At 58.9% G+C, this 19,629-nt stretch overlaps 1 protein-coding gene across 9 annotated transcripts; it reads left to right on the top strand.

The window, feature by feature from the left end:
• Nucleotides 1-490: 490 nt before the first annotated feature.
• On the top strand, nucleotides 491-18,827 carry LOC104004422 (bifunctional peptidase and (3S)-lysyl hydroxylase JMJD7). 9 transcript variants are annotated; one of them, XM_054678210.2, is made up of 25 exons: nucleotides 493-610; nucleotides 5,427-5,580; nucleotides 5,657-5,910; nucleotides 6,275-6,331; nucleotides 6,835-6,930; nucleotides 7,162-7,238; nucleotides 10,849-10,921; nucleotides 11,210-11,346; nucleotides 11,460-11,591; nucleotides 11,739-11,779; nucleotides 11,915-11,957; nucleotides 12,201-12,255; nucleotides 12,503-12,633; nucleotides 12,877-12,963; nucleotides 13,241-13,275; nucleotides 14,362-14,497; nucleotides 15,157-15,293; nucleotides 15,528-15,750; nucleotides 15,883-16,000; nucleotides 16,317-16,454; nucleotides 16,622-16,726; nucleotides 16,882-17,061; nucleotides 17,340-17,506; nucleotides 18,000-18,186; nucleotides 18,312-18,827. In XM_054678210.2, exons 1-25 carry the CDS (start codon nucleotides 547-549, stop codon nucleotides 18,521-18,523), a joined length of 3,039 nt encoding a protein of 1,012 aa, XP_054534185.1. In that variant the 5' UTR covers nucleotides 493-546; the 3' UTR covers nucleotides 18,524-18,827. The 9 variants fall into 9 exon arrangements, with proteins under 9 accessions (XP_063644972.1, XP_054534183.1, XP_054534185.1 ...); XM_063788902.1 differs by lacking the exon at nucleotides 13,241-13,275 and having other exon boundaries at nucleotides 491-610; nucleotides 5,665-5,910; nucleotides 12,877-12,988; nucleotides 14,358-14,497; XM_054678208.2 differs by lacking the exon at nucleotides 13,241-13,275 and having other exon boundaries at nucleotides 491-610; nucleotides 5,665-5,910; nucleotides 11,436-11,591; ... (1 more) ...; nucleotides 14,358-14,497; nucleotides 15,124-15,293.
• Nucleotides 18,828-19,629: the final 802 nt, after the last annotated feature.

Here is a 19,629-nt window from a genome sequence, read left to right as displayed (position 1 = left end):
GCTGGCAGAACCCGGTGTGTGTCCAGGGGCAGGACGGGGCGGGGTGCTGGGGCTGTGGCCTGCGGCGGGTGCCTCTGGAAGGGCGGGGCGAGGGTCTGGGGGTGTGGCCTGCGGCGGGTGCCTCTGGAAGGGCGGGGTGAGGGTCTGGGGGTGTGGCCTGCGGCGGGGACTCCGGGGAGGGCGGGGCGAGTGCTTGGGGTGTGGCCTGCGGCGGGGACTCCGGGGAGGGCGGGGCGAGTGCTTGGGGTGTGGCCTGCGGTGGGGCGTCGGGGAGGGCGGGGCGAGTGCTTGGGGTGTGGCCTGCGGCGGGGACTCCGGGGAGGGCGGGGCGAGGGTCTGGGGGTGTGGCCTGCGGCGGGGACTCCGGGGAGGGCGGGGCGAGTGCTTGGGGTGTGGCCTGCGGCGGGGACTCCGGGGAGGGCGGGGCGAGTGCTGGGGGTGTGGCCTGCGGCGGGTGCCTCTGGAAGGGCGGGGCGAGGGTCTGGGGGTGTGGCCTGCGGCGGGGCGCCGGGGAAAGGCGGGGTCTCAGCCGGCGCTGACGCAGCCATGGCGGAGGCGGCTTTGGAAGCCGCGCGGAGCGAGTTACGAGAATTCCTGGCCGCTGCAAGGGGTGAGTGGCTCTCCCACAGGCTGCGGCGATTTCCGAACACGGGAGGGGCCCTGGGATGCCGCTGACACCGGGGGCTCGGAACCTCGTGTGTGCGACTGCCCCGAGGCCCCGCTCGGGTTGCTCTTCTGTGGCAACCTGCTTCCCTTCTCCCGTGTTCGCGCGCTCCCGCGGCTTCCTGGGTGATTCTGTTCACGTTATTCCCAAGGCCCGGTGCCGTCTTGACCGTGGTCGCGGCGAAGCCCTGTGTTTCCTACAGTCTTGAGCAGCTTGCTGTGGCCCTTGTTGAAAGCTCATCGAAGGCACACAGGTGGTGGTCGGATTCCTCCCCCACGTGCCCCGCCTCCGACCTCAACTCCCTTGTCGCACTTTGGGAGGATTGCAGGCTGACCAAATGGTCCCTGGCTCTTCCCCTGCTTGGTTTTTATTCCTTTTCTTTCTTTCTCTCTTCCCTCCTTCCTTCTTTTTTCTATTTTTAAATGATTTCTTACCACTGAACAGCAACACAGGCTCATGTGTATGTGATGGGTATGTAATATACAATGGTGCGCAATGTAAATGAAGCGAGGTTCCCTCCCAGCCCCAGTTTGCATTCTTACAGAAAGATTGTTTATATCCGTGCACACACGACTTTTTACCCTTTTTTTGTACAAATAGTAGCCTGCTAAACACACTCTTCTGCACCGTGTATCTTGGAGATCATTTCACATTCCTCTACCTCAGTCTTTTTCACGTCTGTGTGCTAGTGCTGTATTCACTTAGTCATTTAGGTCATGTCCAATCCGTTGTTTTCAATAATGCTGCAACGAATACTTTGAGGATTGATTTAACAAATACTTATTCAGCATCTCTGTGTGCCAGGCTCTGTTCAGTGTGTTTGAGATACATCACTGAACAAAACAAATCTGTCTTTTACAGTCTATGTCCTGTTACATTCTAAGTGAGAAGGTGGACAATTAACCACAGGTGTACTGAATGAGTACATTGTAGAGTAGAAGAAGTAGGTTAGAAGGTAAGTGCAGGCAAAGCCCTCTGTGGGAGTGTGCCTGTTGTGTTTAGGAAACAGTGAAGAAGCCAGTCTGCAGGAGCAGCGTTTTCTGCACATGTGTGAGTATGTTTGTTGGTTAAATTCTTTATATTTTTTGAGACAGGGTCTTACTGTGTCACACAGGCTGGAGTGCAGTGGCACAATCATAGCTCACTGCACCTCGACCTCCCAGGTTCAAGAGATCCTCCTGCTTCAGCACCTGGGAGTAGCTGAGACTACAGGCATGCGCCACCACGCCTGGCTAATTTTTTTGAATTTTAGTAGAGACAAGGCTGGTCTCAGATTCCTCAAACAATCCTTCCACCTCAGCATTCCAAAGTTTTGGAATGCCATGGAACACATAAGCCACTGCTCCCGGCCTTGTTAAATTCTTAGCAGAGTTATGGGGTCAAAGCAATTGTTTGGATCCCTTTTGAAATTTTCTCACTTGGAAGCCCCAGGAGAGGAAAGCAGCCATTCTCTAAAGGAAATGGTGAGCAAGTAAAACAAATCCCTAATTGCAGAAGTCCAAAGGGTGAAAAAATGGCAGTTTCCATGCATTTTCAGAATCCCAGGCTGTGTGCAGGACTCACGCCTGTAATCCTAGCACTTCAGGAGACCAAGGTGGGAGGCATCTCTTGAGGCCAGGAGTTCAAGACCAGCGTGGGCAACATAGTGAGACACCATCGTGTGGTGGCATGTGCCTGTAGTCCCACCTCCTGAGGCAAGAGGATTGTTTGAGTCCAGTAGTTTTGATGACAGTGGCGGGCAGTTTGAAGCAGATGCTGTCATCATGCTGGCTGCAGTGGGGAGGCACAAGTCGGGCAGCAGAAGCGGCTCTGGGAGCAGCAGTGGTGGTAGTGAGTCCCCTGTTCCCTGCATCCCCGAGGCAGCCGACTGCACCACCCCCACCCTCACATGGCTGGGCAGGACCTGCTCCTAAGCCCAGACCCTCTGCTGCAGCCTGAACCTCGCTCCCTGCCACATCCCAGAAGCCTGCGAGCACCCTGCCAAAGGTGCAACTGGGACTTGTAGGGACTTGTACTTGTGAGTACAAAAATACTCACACATGTGCACAAAGACCCTGCTCCTGCAAACTGGCTTCTTCACTGTTTCCGGAACACAGGACTACTAGGCTCATTTGTTTGGGGTGGTCAGAGCTGCCATGCCATATGCACCTTGCCCGCCACCGCTGTGGGGAAAATGCGAAGAGGAGAGGTAGCTGGGGCCACATGTTCCACAGAGCTGGCGGGAACTGGGGACAATGGGAGCCCCACCCCTTCCAAGTTGGTAGAGTGGGAGCTCCCTAGGCGCAATTACAGCCACCCAAGCCAGGACTGCAACTCAGGCCCCCCTGTGCTCTTGGGAGCCAGGAGCAGGCAGGAGCCCCACCCTCCTAGATGCAGCTGCAGCCTCCCAAGCTGCAGCTGTGGACCCAGGCATGTCTGCACTTTTGGGGACCCAGGAAGGCCCCTTCCTGCTGCCGCAGGCTTGGAAGTGCCTGATCCTGCTGTCTGGCTTCTCCCCACTGTCAGCACCTGATCAGATCATGGAGCAAAGTTGAGGCCGAGCCTGGGTGCTATTGCAGTGCTGACACACCAGCCCCCTGCCTCCTTGGCCCCCTCTGGCCTTTGGGTGCCAACGAGCATGGGAGGGAGGCCAAGAGGGGCTGAGGGCAGCTCAGTGCTGGCCTGCAGGCACCCCTTGGCACAAACAGCTTGGGTGCCGTGAATGGTGGCAAGAGGCAGACAGGTTCCTGGGTGGAAGGTGGCGGGTCCCGGTGAAGCCCGACCTTCAAGCCAGGGAAGGCCTGAAGCCTGGGGGCTGGGCTGCCGGTTCCATGGACCGGAATGGGAACTTTTGGTGCTTTTTCCGGCCCACCCGTGGCTGCCCATGGACCAATAGGCTTGTACATCCTCCCCTGTGAGACCCATAAAAAGCCCCTGACTCAGCCAGACCAGAAGAGACGATGGGACGACCAGCTGCAGGGAGCAGCTGCCCACTGTGGGTCTCCTCTGAGCTATTCTATGGCTCAGTAAAGCTCCTCTTTGTCCGGTTTACCCTCTGCTTGTCTGTGTGTACCTCATTCTTCCTGGATGCAGGACAAGAATTGGGACCTGCTGAGTGGCAGGGCGAAAAGAGCTGTAACATGAAGAGGGCTGAACCATGCGTCTTGCTGGCCACATTGTGGGTGACCAGAAGGAAAGAAGAGCTGCGGCCCTTTGGGGAGTCCAGACCCAGGAGCTCCCCAAGCTGGGGTTCTGACACCCTCTTTAGGGCTCTGCGGTTCCTGGTATCTGCAAGCTTCCAGGCACCACCATGCTTCCCAGTGTCAGCTGTGGAAGCTGCTTATGGTACACCTGGTCTAGCTGCAGCCTTGCAGGAAACCAGCGCCTGTGTTGGCACCTGAAGCTGCCTGCCCCACCGCAGCCCACATGCCTAGCTGTGCGCAGTGGCCAAACCCCACACTCATTTTTTTTTTTTTTTTTTTGAGATAAAGTCTTGCTCTGTCACCCAGGCTGGAGTGCAGTGGCATGATGATAGCTCATTGCAGCCTCTACCTCTTGGACTCAAGTGATCCTCTGGCTTCAGCCTCTAGTGTAGCTAGGAGTATAGGTGCATGCCACCATGTCCAGTTAATTTTTAATTTTTTTGTGGAGATGGGGTCTCCCTACGTTGCCAAGGCTGGTCTTGACCTCCCGGCCTCAGCAATCCTCCTGCCTCTGCCTCCCAAAGTGCTGGGATTACAGACATGAGCCACCACGTCTAGCCCTAAAATATATAGCATGTCAGATGGTGATGAATGCTAATGAGAAAAAATACGGAAAGGAATATAAAGATTTGCGGCAGGGGGACAGATTATAAATTTAGAAAGTATAGTCGGAGAAGGAAGTCTTATCAATGTGATATTTGAGTGAGGACCCAAAGGAGGTAGCTGGAATGTGGATGCCAGCGGAGGAGAGGAGACGGTGGGTTTGAGAGACATAGGAGACAGAATCAACAGGACTCAGAGCCAACCAGTAGGATGACGGGAGTGAAGGAGAAAGCTGAGTCAAAAAGATTTTGATTAGAGGTGATACAGGGCCACTGTAGACCCCTGCGCAGGCGGCACACCACGCAGCCTGCCGAAGTGTACGTGGTGGCCCTGGGTGTCTGGAGATGGTGATGCTGTTCAGCAGGACCCAAACCATAGCCGAGCCCTTCCTTTTCCTCCATTGGTGTCATCTGGTAGTTTGTCTTCCCGGGTAAGAAGGTTGTAAATTTCTTAAGATGATGATTGTGTCATCCCTGATAGCCCCAGATTAGCCAAGCCAAGTTCTGAGCACATTCCTGGTGCTCAGTAAATGTCACTGTTAAAGGGGGCTTCCCAGAGCCACACAACACCCAGAATAGCCCGTGGCCATGGGGCCTCAGCCTTACTCATTCTGGAGCTCCCAATGCCACTTCCATGGTGGCCTTTCCTGGTAGATGCTAGGAGGCTGGCCTCTCCAGGGTGGGAAGGCATAGGGTCCACTGTGCAGACACAGCCCCACAGGGGATTTGGCTTATGGGCTGGGTAGCAGCCTCTGGCCCCGTGGATGGTCGGGGCCCATGCGGGTGTGTGTGTGTGATGCTTTCTGCTTTCATTTTTCCGTCCTCATCTTTCTATTACTGGTTGTCCAGGGTCCTTTGGTCACCAACGAGCATTTCCCAGTGACACAGCGCAGCCTTTCCAGGGATGGCATCTCTTGGGCAGGGACTGGGTGCTGCAGACATCAGCCCTTCCATCCCCTGTCTTCTTCTTTCTCTCAGAGCTCTGCGTGCCTCTTGCTGTGCCCTACCTGGACAAACCCCCAACTCCGCTCCACTTCTGCCGGGACTGGGTCTGCCCCAACAGGCCGTGCATCATCCGCAACACTCTGCAGCACTGGCCGGCCCTCCAGAAGTGGTCCCTCCCCTATTTCAGGTGGGAGCTGCCCTGGGGTCAGGTGTGAGCAGTGATTACTGGCATCTGGGCATGGGCTGAGTGTCCATTCCTCTAGAGCCACAGTGGGCTCCACAGAGGTGAGTGTGGCCGTGACCCCAGATGGTTACGCGGATGCCGTGAGAGGGGATCGCTTCATGATGCCAGCTGAGCGCCGCCTGCCCCTGAGCTTCGTGCTGGATGTGCCGGAGGGCCGGGCCCAGCACCCTGGAGTCCTCTATGTGCAGAAGCAGTGCTCCAACCTGCCCACCGAGCTGCCCCAGCTGCTGCCTGATCTGGAATCCCATGTGCCCTGGGCCTCCGAAGCCCTGGGTGAGTGGAGGTGGGGTGGTCCTGGCCCTGGACAGGGAAGATATGGGAAGGAGGGGGGTCAGCCTGTTTGCCCTTAGGTGATGACCTGGCCTATGGGCTTGGTCCTGTCAGCATCTGGTGCAGCTCACTAAATACATTCCCAGGCCTTGACTTAATCATAGATGAACTGCCAAAGATTGTTGTCCTTCCTTCTGCCCCAGGGAGGGAGGACCCCTTCCCCAAGATTTCCCAACCTCTGCCTCTTCTCCCTGACCCCTTTCTTGGGATTCTTCTGTGCTCACCCAGGTTTTGGCTCTGGCATCACTGGATGGCAGCTTTCCCCAGCCTGGCCTTCCTAACTTGCTCTCTGCCTTCTGCCCTGCAGGAAAGATGCCCAATGCTGTGAACTTCTGGCTGGGGGAGGCGGCTGCGGTGACTTCTTGTAGGTGTAAGGGGAATACAAAGGTGGGGAAGGAGCAGGTTGGGGCAGAGGGAGGGAAGACGAGGCCAGGAGTGGAGGGATGGCCCTGGGTGGAGGTTGGGCTGTTCTCTAAGATTTCTTTTGGCTTCTAGGACTCGGGCACCACAGAGGGTTTCCCCTGACAGCTGAGGTCGGGGAATGGACCCATGGCATTGGGGGCGGGTGCATTGTTTCTTCTAGACCCAAAGAAACCTCCCTGAAGGCCCGCTGGGCCAGGGGGTAAGTGTAGGAGAACTTCCCCTCATGTTGAAGAGGAGTCCAGGGCCTGGTGAGCATCAGGTCCCTGGTAGGCAGAGTTCCAGAATGCCCATCAGAACACCTGGCATCTCCAGCCCACTGGCTCTGTGCGTGCTTCTCTTTTGTCATAGGCCGTCTTGGGGTGCAGGGCTCTCAGCATGATGGTTTGCCTCCTCCCGTGCCCCTGCCCTCCATACCCTGCCCCCGGGCCTTCTTTCTGTTGGCAGTGCACAAGGACCACTATGAGAACCTCTACTGCGTGGTCTCAGGAGAGAAGCATTTCCTGTTCCATCCGCCCAGCGACCGGCCCTTCATCCCCTATGGTAGGGGATGTGGCCTGCAGGGAGGGGCTGGGGAACAGCTGGCCCAAGGGGGAGGGAGGCAGCAAGAGCCTGGGAGGCCAGTTCCCAGGCCTGAGGTGTGGCTGTGGCATCCCCAGTGCACCAGGGCCCCTGATCCCCTTGCCCCTGCCCAGGGCTGGCTGGGGTAGAGGAGGGTCTGGCAAGTTCCAGGCTGTTTGCAATTCCCCCACACCCTTCTCCCTTGGGCTCCAGAGCTGTACACACCGGCAACCTACCAGCCAACTGAAGAGGGCACCTTTAAGGTGGTGGATGAAGAGGCCATGGAGAAGGTGTCTGTCCTGTTCTTGGGCTCTAGGGAGGGAGAAGGGCAGAAGCCTGGCTCTGAAGAGCAGGCGCAAAAGATCTGGGGAGGTGGCACCTTGCTCTGAAAAGTGCCTAAGTCTGAGGCCTTTCAGTGCTGAGCCAAGCAGGGCCTGTGGTGTTGACCTTTGGAAGGGACAGAGCCTGAAGTCCTGGGGGGTCTGGGGGGCTGCTCCCTGGCATCTGATGTGTTCCCAGGTGCCCTGGATCCCACTGGACCCCTTGGCACCAGACCTAGCACGGTACCCTAGTTACAGTCAGGCCCAGGCCCTTCGCTGCACGGTGCGGGCCGGTGAGATGCTCTATCTGCCGGCTCTGTGGTTCCACCACGTCCAGCAGTCCCAGGGCTGCATCGCAGGTGAGGAGTTGCCCAGGCCGCCTGGGGACAGGCCCTGCCAAGGTCCAGCAGGGCCTCTGGGGGGAGGCTTGGGAGGCTCTGGGTCAGAAGAGGGATCTTCATGCTCAGATCCCCGTTCTTCCCACAGTGAATTTCTGGTATGACATGGAATATGACCTCAAGTGTAGTTACTTCCAGCTGCTCGACTCCCTCACCAAGGCTTCAGGCCTTGACTGATGGAGCGCTGGTGAACACGACCAAGCACGCCTCGGGGGACGGGGCCAGCCCCTCCCTGGCCGGGTCAATTCTCGAGAGAGCCTGGAGTGTGCATGCTGGCTGCTGGCCCCGGGTCCAGCATGGCTTGAGATCAGCTGTGGAGGATCTTGGAATGTGGTTATAAGGACTCAAGGTGCCAGGCAGGTCTGGGTGAGGGTTCTCAGGAAGTTGCCACACAGGTGAGCAGAGTGGGGATCAGGTGCAGCGGCACCTCTCCCCAGCGCTGTGATGTTGGGCGAGTCACTGCGTCTCGGGCATTGGTGTCCTGTCAGTAAAGAGATAATAATGGCTGTACCTCACGGGGCTGTTGTGGGCTTGGAGATGATGTCTATGAGGACCAGCATGGAGCTGGCACACAGGACATGTTGAATAAAAGGTAGCTGTGAGTCGTACGTCCTTTTTTTTTTTTTTTTTTTAAGATGGGGTCTCGCTCTGTCACCCAGGCTGGAGTGCAGTGGTGTGATGTCAGCTCACTGCAAGCCCCGCCTCCCAGGTTCACACTATTCTGCCTCAGCCTCCCAAGTAGCTGGGACTACAGGTGCGTGCCACCATGCCCGGCTAATTTTTTTGTATTTTTAGGAGAGACGGGGTTTCACCGTGTTAGCCAGTATGGTCTTGATCTCCTGACCTCGTGATCCACCTGCCTCGGCCTCCCAAAAGTGCTGGGATTACAGGTGTGAGCCACTGCGCCTGGCTTATGAGTCATATGTTCTGATCCTCCCTCTTGAAGTTGCCTTCTGTGGTCTAAGGAGGGCCTGAAGGTTCAGGTAAAAACTTCAGGGTGACATTCACTGGGGGTGAGGGCTGGATCCCAGCCTGGGCCCAAAGAGCCGTCCGCTGCCCAAGTCCCGCTGTCCATGAGAGCCACCGCAGCCCCTCCCTGGGACAAGCAAGCAGACCTGAGTCTTGTAGCTCTCTGGTCCGGACCTCTTTGGCCCAGGACCTTGAGAGCTATTCCTAGCTCTCCTATGGTTACTGTCCTTCCCCAGTTCAGGGGCAGCAGGTGGGACCTGGTGCCCTGGGGATAACCCCTGTTTCTCCCATAACAGGCACAGGCAGGAAGGGACGGAAGCCCCCGCCTCTCCTGGGGCTGTCCCTCTGAGGAAAGAGTTGGTCTCCACACGCTGACCCCCCCACAAACCATGCCCTGGAGGCAGAAGAACCCCCTGCCCCTGAGTGCCAACCCACAGGCCTCATCCCTGGCCACTCAGCCCCTAGCTTTGAAGGGCTGTTTTATGTGACAGCCACTCCCCTGCCTGTCGTGAGGGGGCCCGGGTGTTCATCTCAGATTGGTGGAGCCCTGCCATCAAGACTGGGCATTCCTGTCCAACAGGTGCCAGAGTTGCGAAAGGCCTGTGACAGGGAACTCCACTCTTCCCTTGGCTGCTGTTCTGGGACTCACCCCTGCTTTCCTTCTGCTCAGCCCCTGGCAGCAAGCTCTCCAGGCTGGGATTGCAGGGCTGGGTGGGGCAGGCCCAGCTGGTAAAGGCTGGCGAGTGCCACAGAGGTATCAGGAGCTCTAGTATAGGCTTAGGGTGCCTCATTTCCTGGACAGGTGGCTGGTTCAGGAGTGGGTGTGGAGCTTAGGTGGAGCAGAGGCGGCGGGTAGGAGGGACTTGGGACCAATTGGGACATCACATCCCTGGCTCTGAGTTAGAAAGCTGACAGTCCTTGATCCTGTGGCCACTGCCCCATCATTCCTGCTCCTGAGGACTCAGTCTCATGGCTGTGGTAAGGCCTGGCAGGGCCCTGGGTCCCTACTGGGACCCCTGGTCTCTACCTGGGGCCTAGTTAATATGTTTCTTATGGGAGCTGTGGTCTTCTCCAGGGGTAGGGAGGGGAGTTTATTGACCACAAGACCAGGGTAGTGGGCAGAAGCCAGGGGAGAAGGAGGCTTGGGGATGAGGGATCCGTCCTGAGTGTTTTCTGTCCTGGGAACGGGCTCCTGGCAGAGCTCCCTGGCACCATAGATTTGGGCCCTGGAGACTCAGAGGCTCCCAGCTGCCGCCCTGAGGCCCTGGAAGCAAGTGGCTCCTCCATGCTCCTCTGACTCAGTTGCCTGGAGTGTGAGGGCCCTGGGCTGACCCTGGTGGATGAGGCCCTCCAGCACTGCCCTGGACCTGGCTGCTCCCTGGACTTGACCTGTTAGGGTCCTTGCGGAGGCAGGTGGAAGGCCGAAAGGAAGCAGTTGGCACAGGCTTCCCTGGTCCCGGTGCGCCTGCCAGGCTGCATTCCCAGAACCAGGGGCATGGGTTTGGAGGGAGCTACCGGGGGACCATCTTCAGCCTGACCTGGCAGGACCTGGAGGACATGACAGCCTGTGAGGGGTCTGAGCTAGGAGCCGCCTCCCCTGCCCAGGAGAGAGCCCATTTCCAGGATGCTCTTCTGACCGGGGTGGAGGGAGGGTACGAGAGCAGCTCAGCCTGGGGCCCAAGGCCCTGATGTGCTACTTCCCCTCCCTCGATAGCTTATGTCCCCTGCCACCCAAGACCAGCCGGAAAGCTGCTTAGCTGGGGTGTGGGCTGGGGATGTGGGGTGGAGAGCCTAAAGGATACTAGCCCGAGAAGGTGGAAGCAGGTCTGTGTGAGGCATAAATCTGGAGCCAGCCTGCCCGGGCTCCAACCCCAATTGTGGACCTCAGGCAAGTGACTGCTTCTCTGTGCCTCAGTTTCCTTGTGGAGTGGGCCATCGTAAATAGTATCTGTGCATAAGGTGGTTGTGCGATAAATGAGTTAATGTATGCAAAGCCCTTGGCCCAGAGCCGGCGCAGAGCATTGTGTAAGTGCTGGCAGGCGTCGTGATGGAGATATCATGTCTCCTCTTGTTGATTCAGGATTCTGATGAGATGGAGGATGGGCCTGGGGTTCAGGATTAGGCCTTGAGGCACTGCTCCAGCCTCCTTTGTGGCCCCTGTCACCCTTGGCTTCATCAGCCCGTAGCAGGTCTCCCCTCTCCCACCTCTGCAGGCAGAGGTGTCCAGGACCTGCCTGCTCACGGTTCGTGTCCTGCAGGCCCATCGCCTACCCTCTAAGGACCTAGGTGAGTGCGCACCGCCCTGGCCCCTGTGCTGGGCTGAGGGAGGAGGAGGGTGCTGTGGCTGGATTTGGTGGAGGCGGGTGGGCCGGTGGGCAGGGCCTACAGGAGGGAGCTGAGAGGAGCTTCTGGGTGGAAGGTGGCAGCTGGGGCTCTGCCTCTGGCCCCCACTTCCCCCCACTTCCCCTCCCCCTCAGTCTTAACCCACATGGGGCTCTAGGTGATGGAAGGAAGTGGGTCTGGGCGGCTGGGAAGGGCTCTTGTCCACCGCTGGGCACTTGTTCCTTCCTGCAGTGACCCCCTCTGACTGCTACGTGACTCTCTGGCTGCCCATGGCCTGCAGCCACAGGCTCCAGACACGCACGGTCAAGAACAGCAGCAGCCCTGTCTGGAACCAGAGCTTTCACTTCAGGATCCACAGGCAGCTCAAGGTGGGCCAGGCATCAGCGCTGCCTCTACCCACATCCTCGCCAGCCACTGCCGCTGCCCTGCTCACCTTTCTGTCCCCCCCCTCCTGCAGCCCTGTCACTCTTTTCCCCTCCAGAATGTCATGGAACTGAAAGTCTTTGACCGGGACCTGGTGACCGGAGATGACCCTGTGTTGTCAGTACTGTTTGATGCGGGGACTCTGCGGGCTGGGGAGTTCCGGCGTGAGAGCTTCTCACTGAGCCCTCAGGCAAGGCGGTGTTTCCACGGCAGCCCTAGCTGGTGTCTGGGTTGAAATCTCCACGCGCACACATGCACACACACGCATGTCTCATACTCACTGACATATGTGCACTCCTTCTGACCCTTTCTAACTTACTTCTGGCTCTCTTCCCAGGGTGAGGGGCGCCTGGAAGTTGAATTTTGCCTGCAGAGTCTGTGAGTCAGGGGCCTGGGGCAGTTTGGGTGGGAGTGCCGTGTGGGAAGGACAGCACTAGTGCCTGGGGGATGCCCAGGTCTCTGTGGGGTGGGAACCTGGACTCCTGCTAAGGGGGCTCTGGGGGCTCTTTCCAGGGCTGACCGTGGCGAGTGGCTCGTCAGCAATGGCGTTCTGGTGGTGAGTGTGCCAGTGCTCTGGGAGGCGGTCTGGGGTCCCCGGGACTCCCTCATGCCAGTGACTTGAGGTACAGGCCCACCGCTGCCTCAGCCTGGGGACCCTGGGATTTCAGTTTGTTAAGGGAATACAATCTCAAGGGCCCAGGTAATGAAGTGCAGACCAGCAGCAGCCAGGGTGCTGCGAGGGTGGGGTCCCTGAATGGGGGGTGGGGTTAGTGTCTGAGGGGCTGTCTTCATGACTCAGGCCTGGGAGCTCTCCTGCTTGCACGTTCAACTGGAGGAGACAGGAGACCAGAAGTGTGAGTCCCCAACCCACTGGGACAGCCCCTGGCTCTCAGCTCTTGTCTTCCCCCTTTAAGCATTGGACAATTCTCCCTGGGGCCTGAGCTTTCCCCTTAGGCCTTCTCGGGGGACCGTGGTGGGGGATCCATCTCCACCAGACCATTTCAGCGGGGAGAGGGAGGTGCCCTCCAGGCCACGCAGCAAGATGGGTTCTGTGGGCAGAGATACCGTCCCCAGCCTCTCTGCTCTGGTTCCTGTTTCCAGCCTCAGAGCACAGAGTTCAGCTTGTGGTTCCTGGGTCCTGTGAGGGTCCACAGGAGGCCTCTGTGGGCACTGGCACCTTCCGCTTCCACTGCCCAGCCTGCTGGGAGCAGGAACTGAGTATTCACCTGCAGGTAGTGTGCCTCGCTCCCTCGAGGTGGGGCCCCCAGAACTTCCTCCCTCCCTCTGCACCTCCTCCCAGTCTGACCTCTGCTCCACCTGGCAGAGTGGGCACCCTGGCAGCATGTGTGGGCCCATGCTGGCCTCCCCTTCCCATCCCTCCCAGACCTCTATGGCTGCCGGCGGGAGTTTGGTGAGGTCTTTGCTAGGAGTGGAAGCGTAAAGATTCTTAGGTCTCCATTCTTTGTCCCCTGCAGGATGCCCCCGAGGAGCAACTAAAGGTGCCCCTGAGTGCCCTGCCCTCTGGTCAAGTGGTGAGGCTTGTCTTCCCCACGTCCCAGGAAGTGGCCTCCCAGGGAAGGAAGCAAGGTGCCTGGATGGGGCTGGGACCCAGGCCACAAAGGGAGGGGCCTGCTTCCCGCTTCTCCGTGGGTCACACCCTGAGCAGGTGCTGGGGCCAGGCTCTTTGGGGAGTGTCCTCTGAGCATCCCTGCTTCAGGCCTGGCGCCTGTGGAGACAGTGGCGGGGCGGGGGTGGTGCGCCGGGGATCAGGGTAAGAGGACCAGAGCTGGGTGGAGGTGGCCGACCTTTTGTGACTGGGGCCTTCATGGTTTTCATGAGCCCCTGATGAGAGTGGAGCTGAAAAAAGAAGCAGGGTGAGAGGCCTGGCTGGGGACTGGGCAAGGCCCTGGAAAACAACCAGGGCGCGGGGCTGGAGGAGGCCTGGAGGAGTGAGGGGGAGAAACAGCCGCCCCTCATCCTCATGCTCTCTGAAGGGGCTCAGGCTTGCGCTCGGGGGGGGCACAAAGTACCGGGAGGAGTACTGGGAGGAGTCTTAGCACCTATGGTCAGAGGGGTGAGTGACCGGCCCAGTGCCAGGCACCCGGGGAGCACTTGATAGATGTTTGGCTGGAAAACGCAGGGAGGCGAGGATGGAAAATGGTAACATGGTTTGGGGCGCAGAGAGGGCAGGAAAACCAAGGGAGAGAAGAGGGGAAATTGCGCCCTTTTGGGTGGAAGCTGTTATGGCTGGACCTTAAATGATCTTCGTAGAGTTGTCGCCCACCCTGGCCCTCTGTCTTGAGAGAGTGGCTTCTCACCTCACAGACACAGGATTATTGGTCCTTTTCTGCCCTGCCCCCTGCCCTTTTTTTTTTTTTTTTTTTGAGACGGAGTCTCTCTCTGTCGCCCAGGCTGGAGTGCAATGGCGCGATCTTGGCTCACTGCAACCTCCGCCTCTGGGGTTCAAGCGATTCTCCTGCCTCAGCCTCCCGAGTAGCTGGGATTATGGGTGCCCACCACCACACCCAACTAATTTTTGTATTTTTAGTGGAGACGGGGTTTCCCCACATTGGCCAGGCTGGTCCTGGCCTCAAGTTATATGCCTGCCTCAGCCTCCCAAAGTGCTTTGAACTCCGTGGGTAAGGGACAGAACACGAGACTTGGAGGTGGGGATCTATGGTATGGGGCCTGCCTGGGGGCCTGTCTGCACCTGGGACCCCAAGCAGCCTCTTTTGGCCACGGCATTCTGGGTACTGCCAGTCTGCTTTGCTGCATTCCCAAGCATGTCCACATGGACACACTCTCCCCAGGTGTCAAACTTCAGTCTTGTGACACGGGAGTGGCATTGAGGGTTGGGGAGAAGAGGGAGGGCAGTAGGTATTACAGGTGAGGCAGACCCGGCTTTCCATTCTCTGGGGAGGGTTGAGAGCTGTCTCACAGTCTCTTCCTTCCCCAGCCAGACTGAGGGAGCTGGCCGTGCGACTGGGCTTCGGGCCCTGTGCAGAGGAGCAGGCCTTCCTGAGCAGGAGGAAGCAGGTGGTGGCCGCGGCCTTGAGGCAGGCCCTGCAGCTGGATGGAGACGTGCAGGAGGATGAGGTTTGGGGGCTGGGCTGGATGGGGTGTCCCCGGGCTTGCTTGGGCCTAGCTCCTGGTGCTGAACACTGGAGCTGCTTGTCCCTGATCTAGACCAGAGCTCGTAGCTGCCTGTCCCCACCCTGCTTCCTCTCACCTGGTGTTAGCAGGGACTTGGTACAGGCAGAGTGTTGCTTGAGGCACCTGGAGCCCACATGGGAGCTACCTCATGGGGCTGGCTTTCCTACTCTGTTTCTTGGTTCTCAGCCTAGCCTGTCTGAGGAGGGAGACAGATATCTGGTATGAGGCCTGTTGGCCCAGGGTGCTTCAGGAGGTTCATATTAGCCTGGGCCATCTCCTGGGGGAGTGATGGCAATTTGGGAAAATTTTGAGGCGGGCCCTGGGGCTTCCAGAAAGTGAGCATCAGGCTCGGGGGCTGAGGGCAAGGAGATGAGGCTCAGAACTTGCCTGGGCCATTTTTTCCTGGAGCCCTTAGGACTGGAGGAGCTGGGCACTCAAAAGGCTGTTTCTGGCCCCCAGGGCTGACTCAGAACTGGTCCCAAGACCTGTGATCAGGCCTTAGCTGTGGGCTGGGTGGCCACTTGACCTGCTACCTCTTCTTCCTGTGACTTGGCCTTCCCCATCCCTAGGGCCTCTACAGGCCTGGCTCTCTTCTTTTCCAGATCCCAGTGGTAGCTATTATGGCCACTGGTGGTGGGATCCGGGCAATGACTTCCCTGTATGGGCAGCTGGCTGGCCTGAAGGAGCTGGGCCTCTTGGATTGCGTCTCCTACATCACCGGGGCCTCGGGCTCCACCTGGTGAGCTGGGGGCAGGCTGATGCTGGACCCTGTGTGGCAGGGGGTGCTGGTGCCAGGGTTCTCCTAGGCCTCTGAGAAAACTAGAAGGGCTGGGAGAATGAATGTGCCAGGGAGAAACGTGCTCAAGGGGACCCTGGGAAGGTCCCTGCCAGGCCATTGTCCTAGAAAGCCCGGGGCACGTGGGGTCTAGACGGGGTCCTTCAGTGACAGCCCTCTGGCTTTGGCTTTTCCCAGGGCCTTGGCCAACCTTTATGAGGACACAGGGTGGTCTCAGAAGGACCTGGCAGGGCCCACTGAGTTGCTGAAGACCCAGGTGACCAAGAACAAGCTGGGTGTGCTGGCCCCCAGCCAGCTGCAGCGGTACCGGCAGGAGCTGGCCGAGCGTGCCCGCTTGGGCTACCCAAGCTGCTTCACCAACCTGTGGGCCCTCATCAACGAGGCGCTGCTGCATGATGAGGTGCGGGGGCTGCGGCCTGGGGGCAGAGCCAGGGCAAGGGCTGGAGCTGGGGCTCGGTGCTGGACAGCAGGGTGGGAAAGGCCCTGGGCACCCAGGCCGCTGTGGGTTTAGGTTCTACGCATCTTTCCCCAGCCCCGTGATCACAAGCTCTCAGATCAACGGGAGGCCCTGAGTCATGGCCAGAACCCTCTGCCCATCTACTGTGCCCTCAACACCAAAGGGCAGAGCCTGACCACTTTTGAATTTGGGGGTGAGTGGCCCAAGAGCTGAGACCTGTGCCCTTGCAGTTGGTGGAATAAGGGGAGACGGGGCCTGTGTGCAGATTGCAGATGTCACACCCACCTCTCCTGAGCCAGGTCCCTTGCTTTCTGGAGACCGGCACCCTACCGGGGTCCCTCAGCCCTTTGGGAAGGAGGCAGGGGCCTTAGGTCCTATGCACAAAGCCCAGGCCACAAGGCCTGGGCCTCCTGGTCCTCAGCTGCCCTAAAGCAAAACCCTGGGTCGGGGTGGGGGTGTGGGTGCCTAAGGGCTCTGCACCACGAGGCTGAGGGGTGGGCTCCTCACAGAGTGGTGCGAGTTCTCTCCCTACGAGGTCGGCTTCCCCAAGTACGGGGCCTTCATCCCCTCTGAGCTCTTTGGCTCCGAGTTCTTTATGGGGCAGCTGATGAAGAGGCTTCCTGAGTCCCGCATCTGCTTCTTAGAAGGTGAGGGGCACTGGCAGGCTGGGGAAGCTGGGCCGAGCAGGGAAAATGGGTCCTGGGTGAGAGGGCAGCCTCGGTCAGAAGAGTTTCCTGGGCCAGGACTGGCCATGGGGAAGGGTAGGGTTGGGACAAGAGTCGGGGGCCCTCTTCCCTCACGGCTGCTCTTTCAGGTATCTGGAGCAACCTGTATGCAGCCAACCTCCAGGACAGCTTATACTGGGCCTCAGAGCCCAGCCAGTTCTGGGACCGCTGGGTCAGGAACCAGGCCAACCTGGGTAAGTGCTGCGACCCCCTTCATAAGGGTGCCAAGGGGCAGCCAGCTGGGGCTGCACCAGGGGGCGGGGGGTTCACACCTCTTCCCCCTCCAGGGTCACCACCAAGGTGGGGATAAAGGTGCAGGAGTCCCTATTTCCCCAACTTGCCTGTGTAGACAAGGAGCAGGTCCCCCTTCTGAAGATAGAAGAACCACCCTCAACAGCTGGCAGGATAGCTGAGTTTTTCACCAATCTTCTGACGTGGCGTCCACTGGCCCAGGCCACACATAATTTCCTGCGTGGCCTCCATTTCCACAAAGACTACTTTCAGCATCCTCACTTCTCCACATGGAAAGGTACTTGCTTCTCTCCAAAGTCCTCCTATGGCCACCTGAGCCTTGAGTCCCCAGTCCAGATACCCCTCACGGTCCACTCCCATTCTCCTGCTTTGAGCTTGATTGCCTGGACTACTTGGAACAGGGGTCTTTTTCTCCTTGTCTTGGGGACCCAGGGCCCACCTGCAGGGCTGTGGGGGTGTTGGTTCAGCAGGGACCAGAGGCCAGAGTCTCTCCTTCCAGCAGGAATCTGGTACCCTTGGTGTCTGTGACAATTGCTGCTCTCCCCAACCTTCCAGCTACCACTCTGGATGGGCTCCCCAACCAGCTGACACCCTCGGAGCCCCACCTGTGCCTGCTGGATGTTGGCTACCTCCTCAATACCAGCTGCCTGCCCCTCCTGCAGCCCACTCGGGACGTGGACCTCATCCTGTCATTGGACTACAACCTCCACGGAGCCTTCCAGGTTGGGAAGGGTGGGCAGCCCAGCAGGGAGGCGGTGGGTGGCCCCTGTCCCCTGAAGAGAGGGGCTTTGGAGTCCAGTGTCTGGTTCAGCTTCCTTTAGGAGCTGTGACTGGGACACTGGAATCTTAATTTGCCACCAGAGGAGCTCATTCTTTTCCGGAAGTTGGGAAGCTGGCGAGGTTCTCCTGGTATCTGGGTCCCCTTTACTGACCTGCGAGGTGTGGTCCTGGGCCTCTGGGCCCACCTGCTGAGTCTGCTTTGGCTCCCAGTGTCAGAACTGGAATGCTGGGAGTAACCCGGCTCCGTCTAGCCCCAGAGGAGCTGCCACCGAGGCCTGTCAGGTGTGGAGAGTTTTTTCCAACGACTGGCTTCGTAGGCCCCACTGGAGACCATTTTGGCATTTGAGCCCCAGGTCCTGTGCATCTTACGTCAGCCCCAGTGTTGAGGATGCCAGGGGCCCTGTCCCTCTGAAGCCCCTTCTGCCTGCCCTGCAGCAGTTGCAGCTCCTGGGCCGGTTCTGCCAAGAGCAGGGGATCCCGTTCCCGCCCATCTCGCCCAGCCCCGAAGAGCAGCTCCAGCCTCGGGAGTGCCACACCTTCTCCCACCCCACCTGCCCCGGAGCCCCTGTGGTGCCGCACTTTCCTCTGGTCAGCGACTCCTTCCGGGAGTACTCGGCCCCTGGTGAGCTGCTGTTCACCTCCCCATCCTGCTGCCCCAGTCCCCCACACCTCCTCCGTCCCCTGTGCCTCTCCAAACCCGTCTTCCCCACAACGTGTTCCCCATGCCAGGCTGCACTCTCTCCACAGGGGTCCGGCGGCCACCCGAGGAGGCGGCAGCTGGGGAGGTGAACCTGTCTTCATCGGACTCTCCCTACCACTACACGAAGGTGACCTACAGCCAGGAGGACGTGGACAAGCTGCTGCACCTGACACATTACAATGTCTGCAACAACCAGGAGCAGCTGCTGGAGGCTCTGCGCCAGGCAGTGCAGCGGAGGCGGCAGCGCAGGCCGCACTGATGGCCGGGGCCCCTGCCACCCCTAACTAACTAACTCTCATTCATTCCCTGGCTGCTGAGTTGCAGGTGGGAACTGTCATCACGCAGTGCTTCAGAGCCTCGGGCTCAGGTGGCACTGTCCCAGGGTCCAGGCTGAGGGCTGGGAGCTCCCTTGCGCCTCAGCAGTTTGCAGTGGGGTAAGGAGGCCAAGCCCATTTGTGTAATCACCCAAAACCCCCCGGCCTGTGCCTGTTTTCCCTTCTGCGCTACCTTGAGTAGTTGGAGCACTTGATACGTTACAGACTCATACAAATGTGAGGCGCTGAGACCATCTGTTATCACTGCTGAGAAGGGCTATGTCATTCTAGGCTCTGGGCTGTACATGGCAAGGGCTGGTACAGAGCTCGCTCATCAGTGTTCTTCCTCCGAAGAGCACATTCTCTGCACACATCTGCGTCTACCTGTGCTCAGAGTCACCCCTTCCAAGCAAGGAGGAGGCCACATGGGCCTGGGGTAGCCCTGGCCTTGCCCACCTGCTCTGCCGTAACACGTCTCCTCTTCACCCAGACAGGAATGCAGGGGGAGGCCAGGCAATGGCTGTTTCCTGCCACATGGTAGGACCCATCTAACCAGAAGGAACTGTCTATTCCAGAAGCTGGGCCTGGGGAACTGGGTTGAAGCAGCCACGGGAAGGAGCCCTTTTGCCTGTAGCTGAGTCTCATTCTGGTCCCTTAGATGTGTCCTCGCTTGTGCCCCTGAAGTTTGGTGTTGCACTGGGGTTCACCTCAGGGATCAGACCTGTTGGGAAAACGGAATGAATTTAGTAGGGTATGGCCACCCCAGAATCTTCTCCAAACAAACACTGGTGCCCCTGCCCTCCCATGGACCAGCCAGCCTCCTAGAATAAGCGTGGGAGTGGATTACAGAGCTGACAGGCGCTGCGGCAGCGACCACAGTGACGGGTGAGTGGGTGGGAATTGCCTCGACTTTCATAACCCAACTCGACGTCTGTCAGCTGGCCTAGCGGCCCCAGCCCTGGGTTAGAGACAGCAGAAAAAATGGCTGTCCTGGTAGCCTCAGGAGCCACTGTGTCCAGGACAAGGCCTGTCCCGTCAGCAACACATCATC

This window comes from Pan troglodytes, chromosome 12 (assembly GCF_028858775.2).
Source record: "Pan troglodytes isolate AG18354 chromosome 12, NHGRI_mPanTro3-v2.0_pri, whole genome shotgun sequence".
Lineage (NCBI taxonomy): Eukaryota > Metazoa > Chordata > Mammalia > Primates > Hominidae > Pan > Pan troglodytes.
This window is presented reverse-complemented; position numbering and strand designations above follow the sequence as displayed.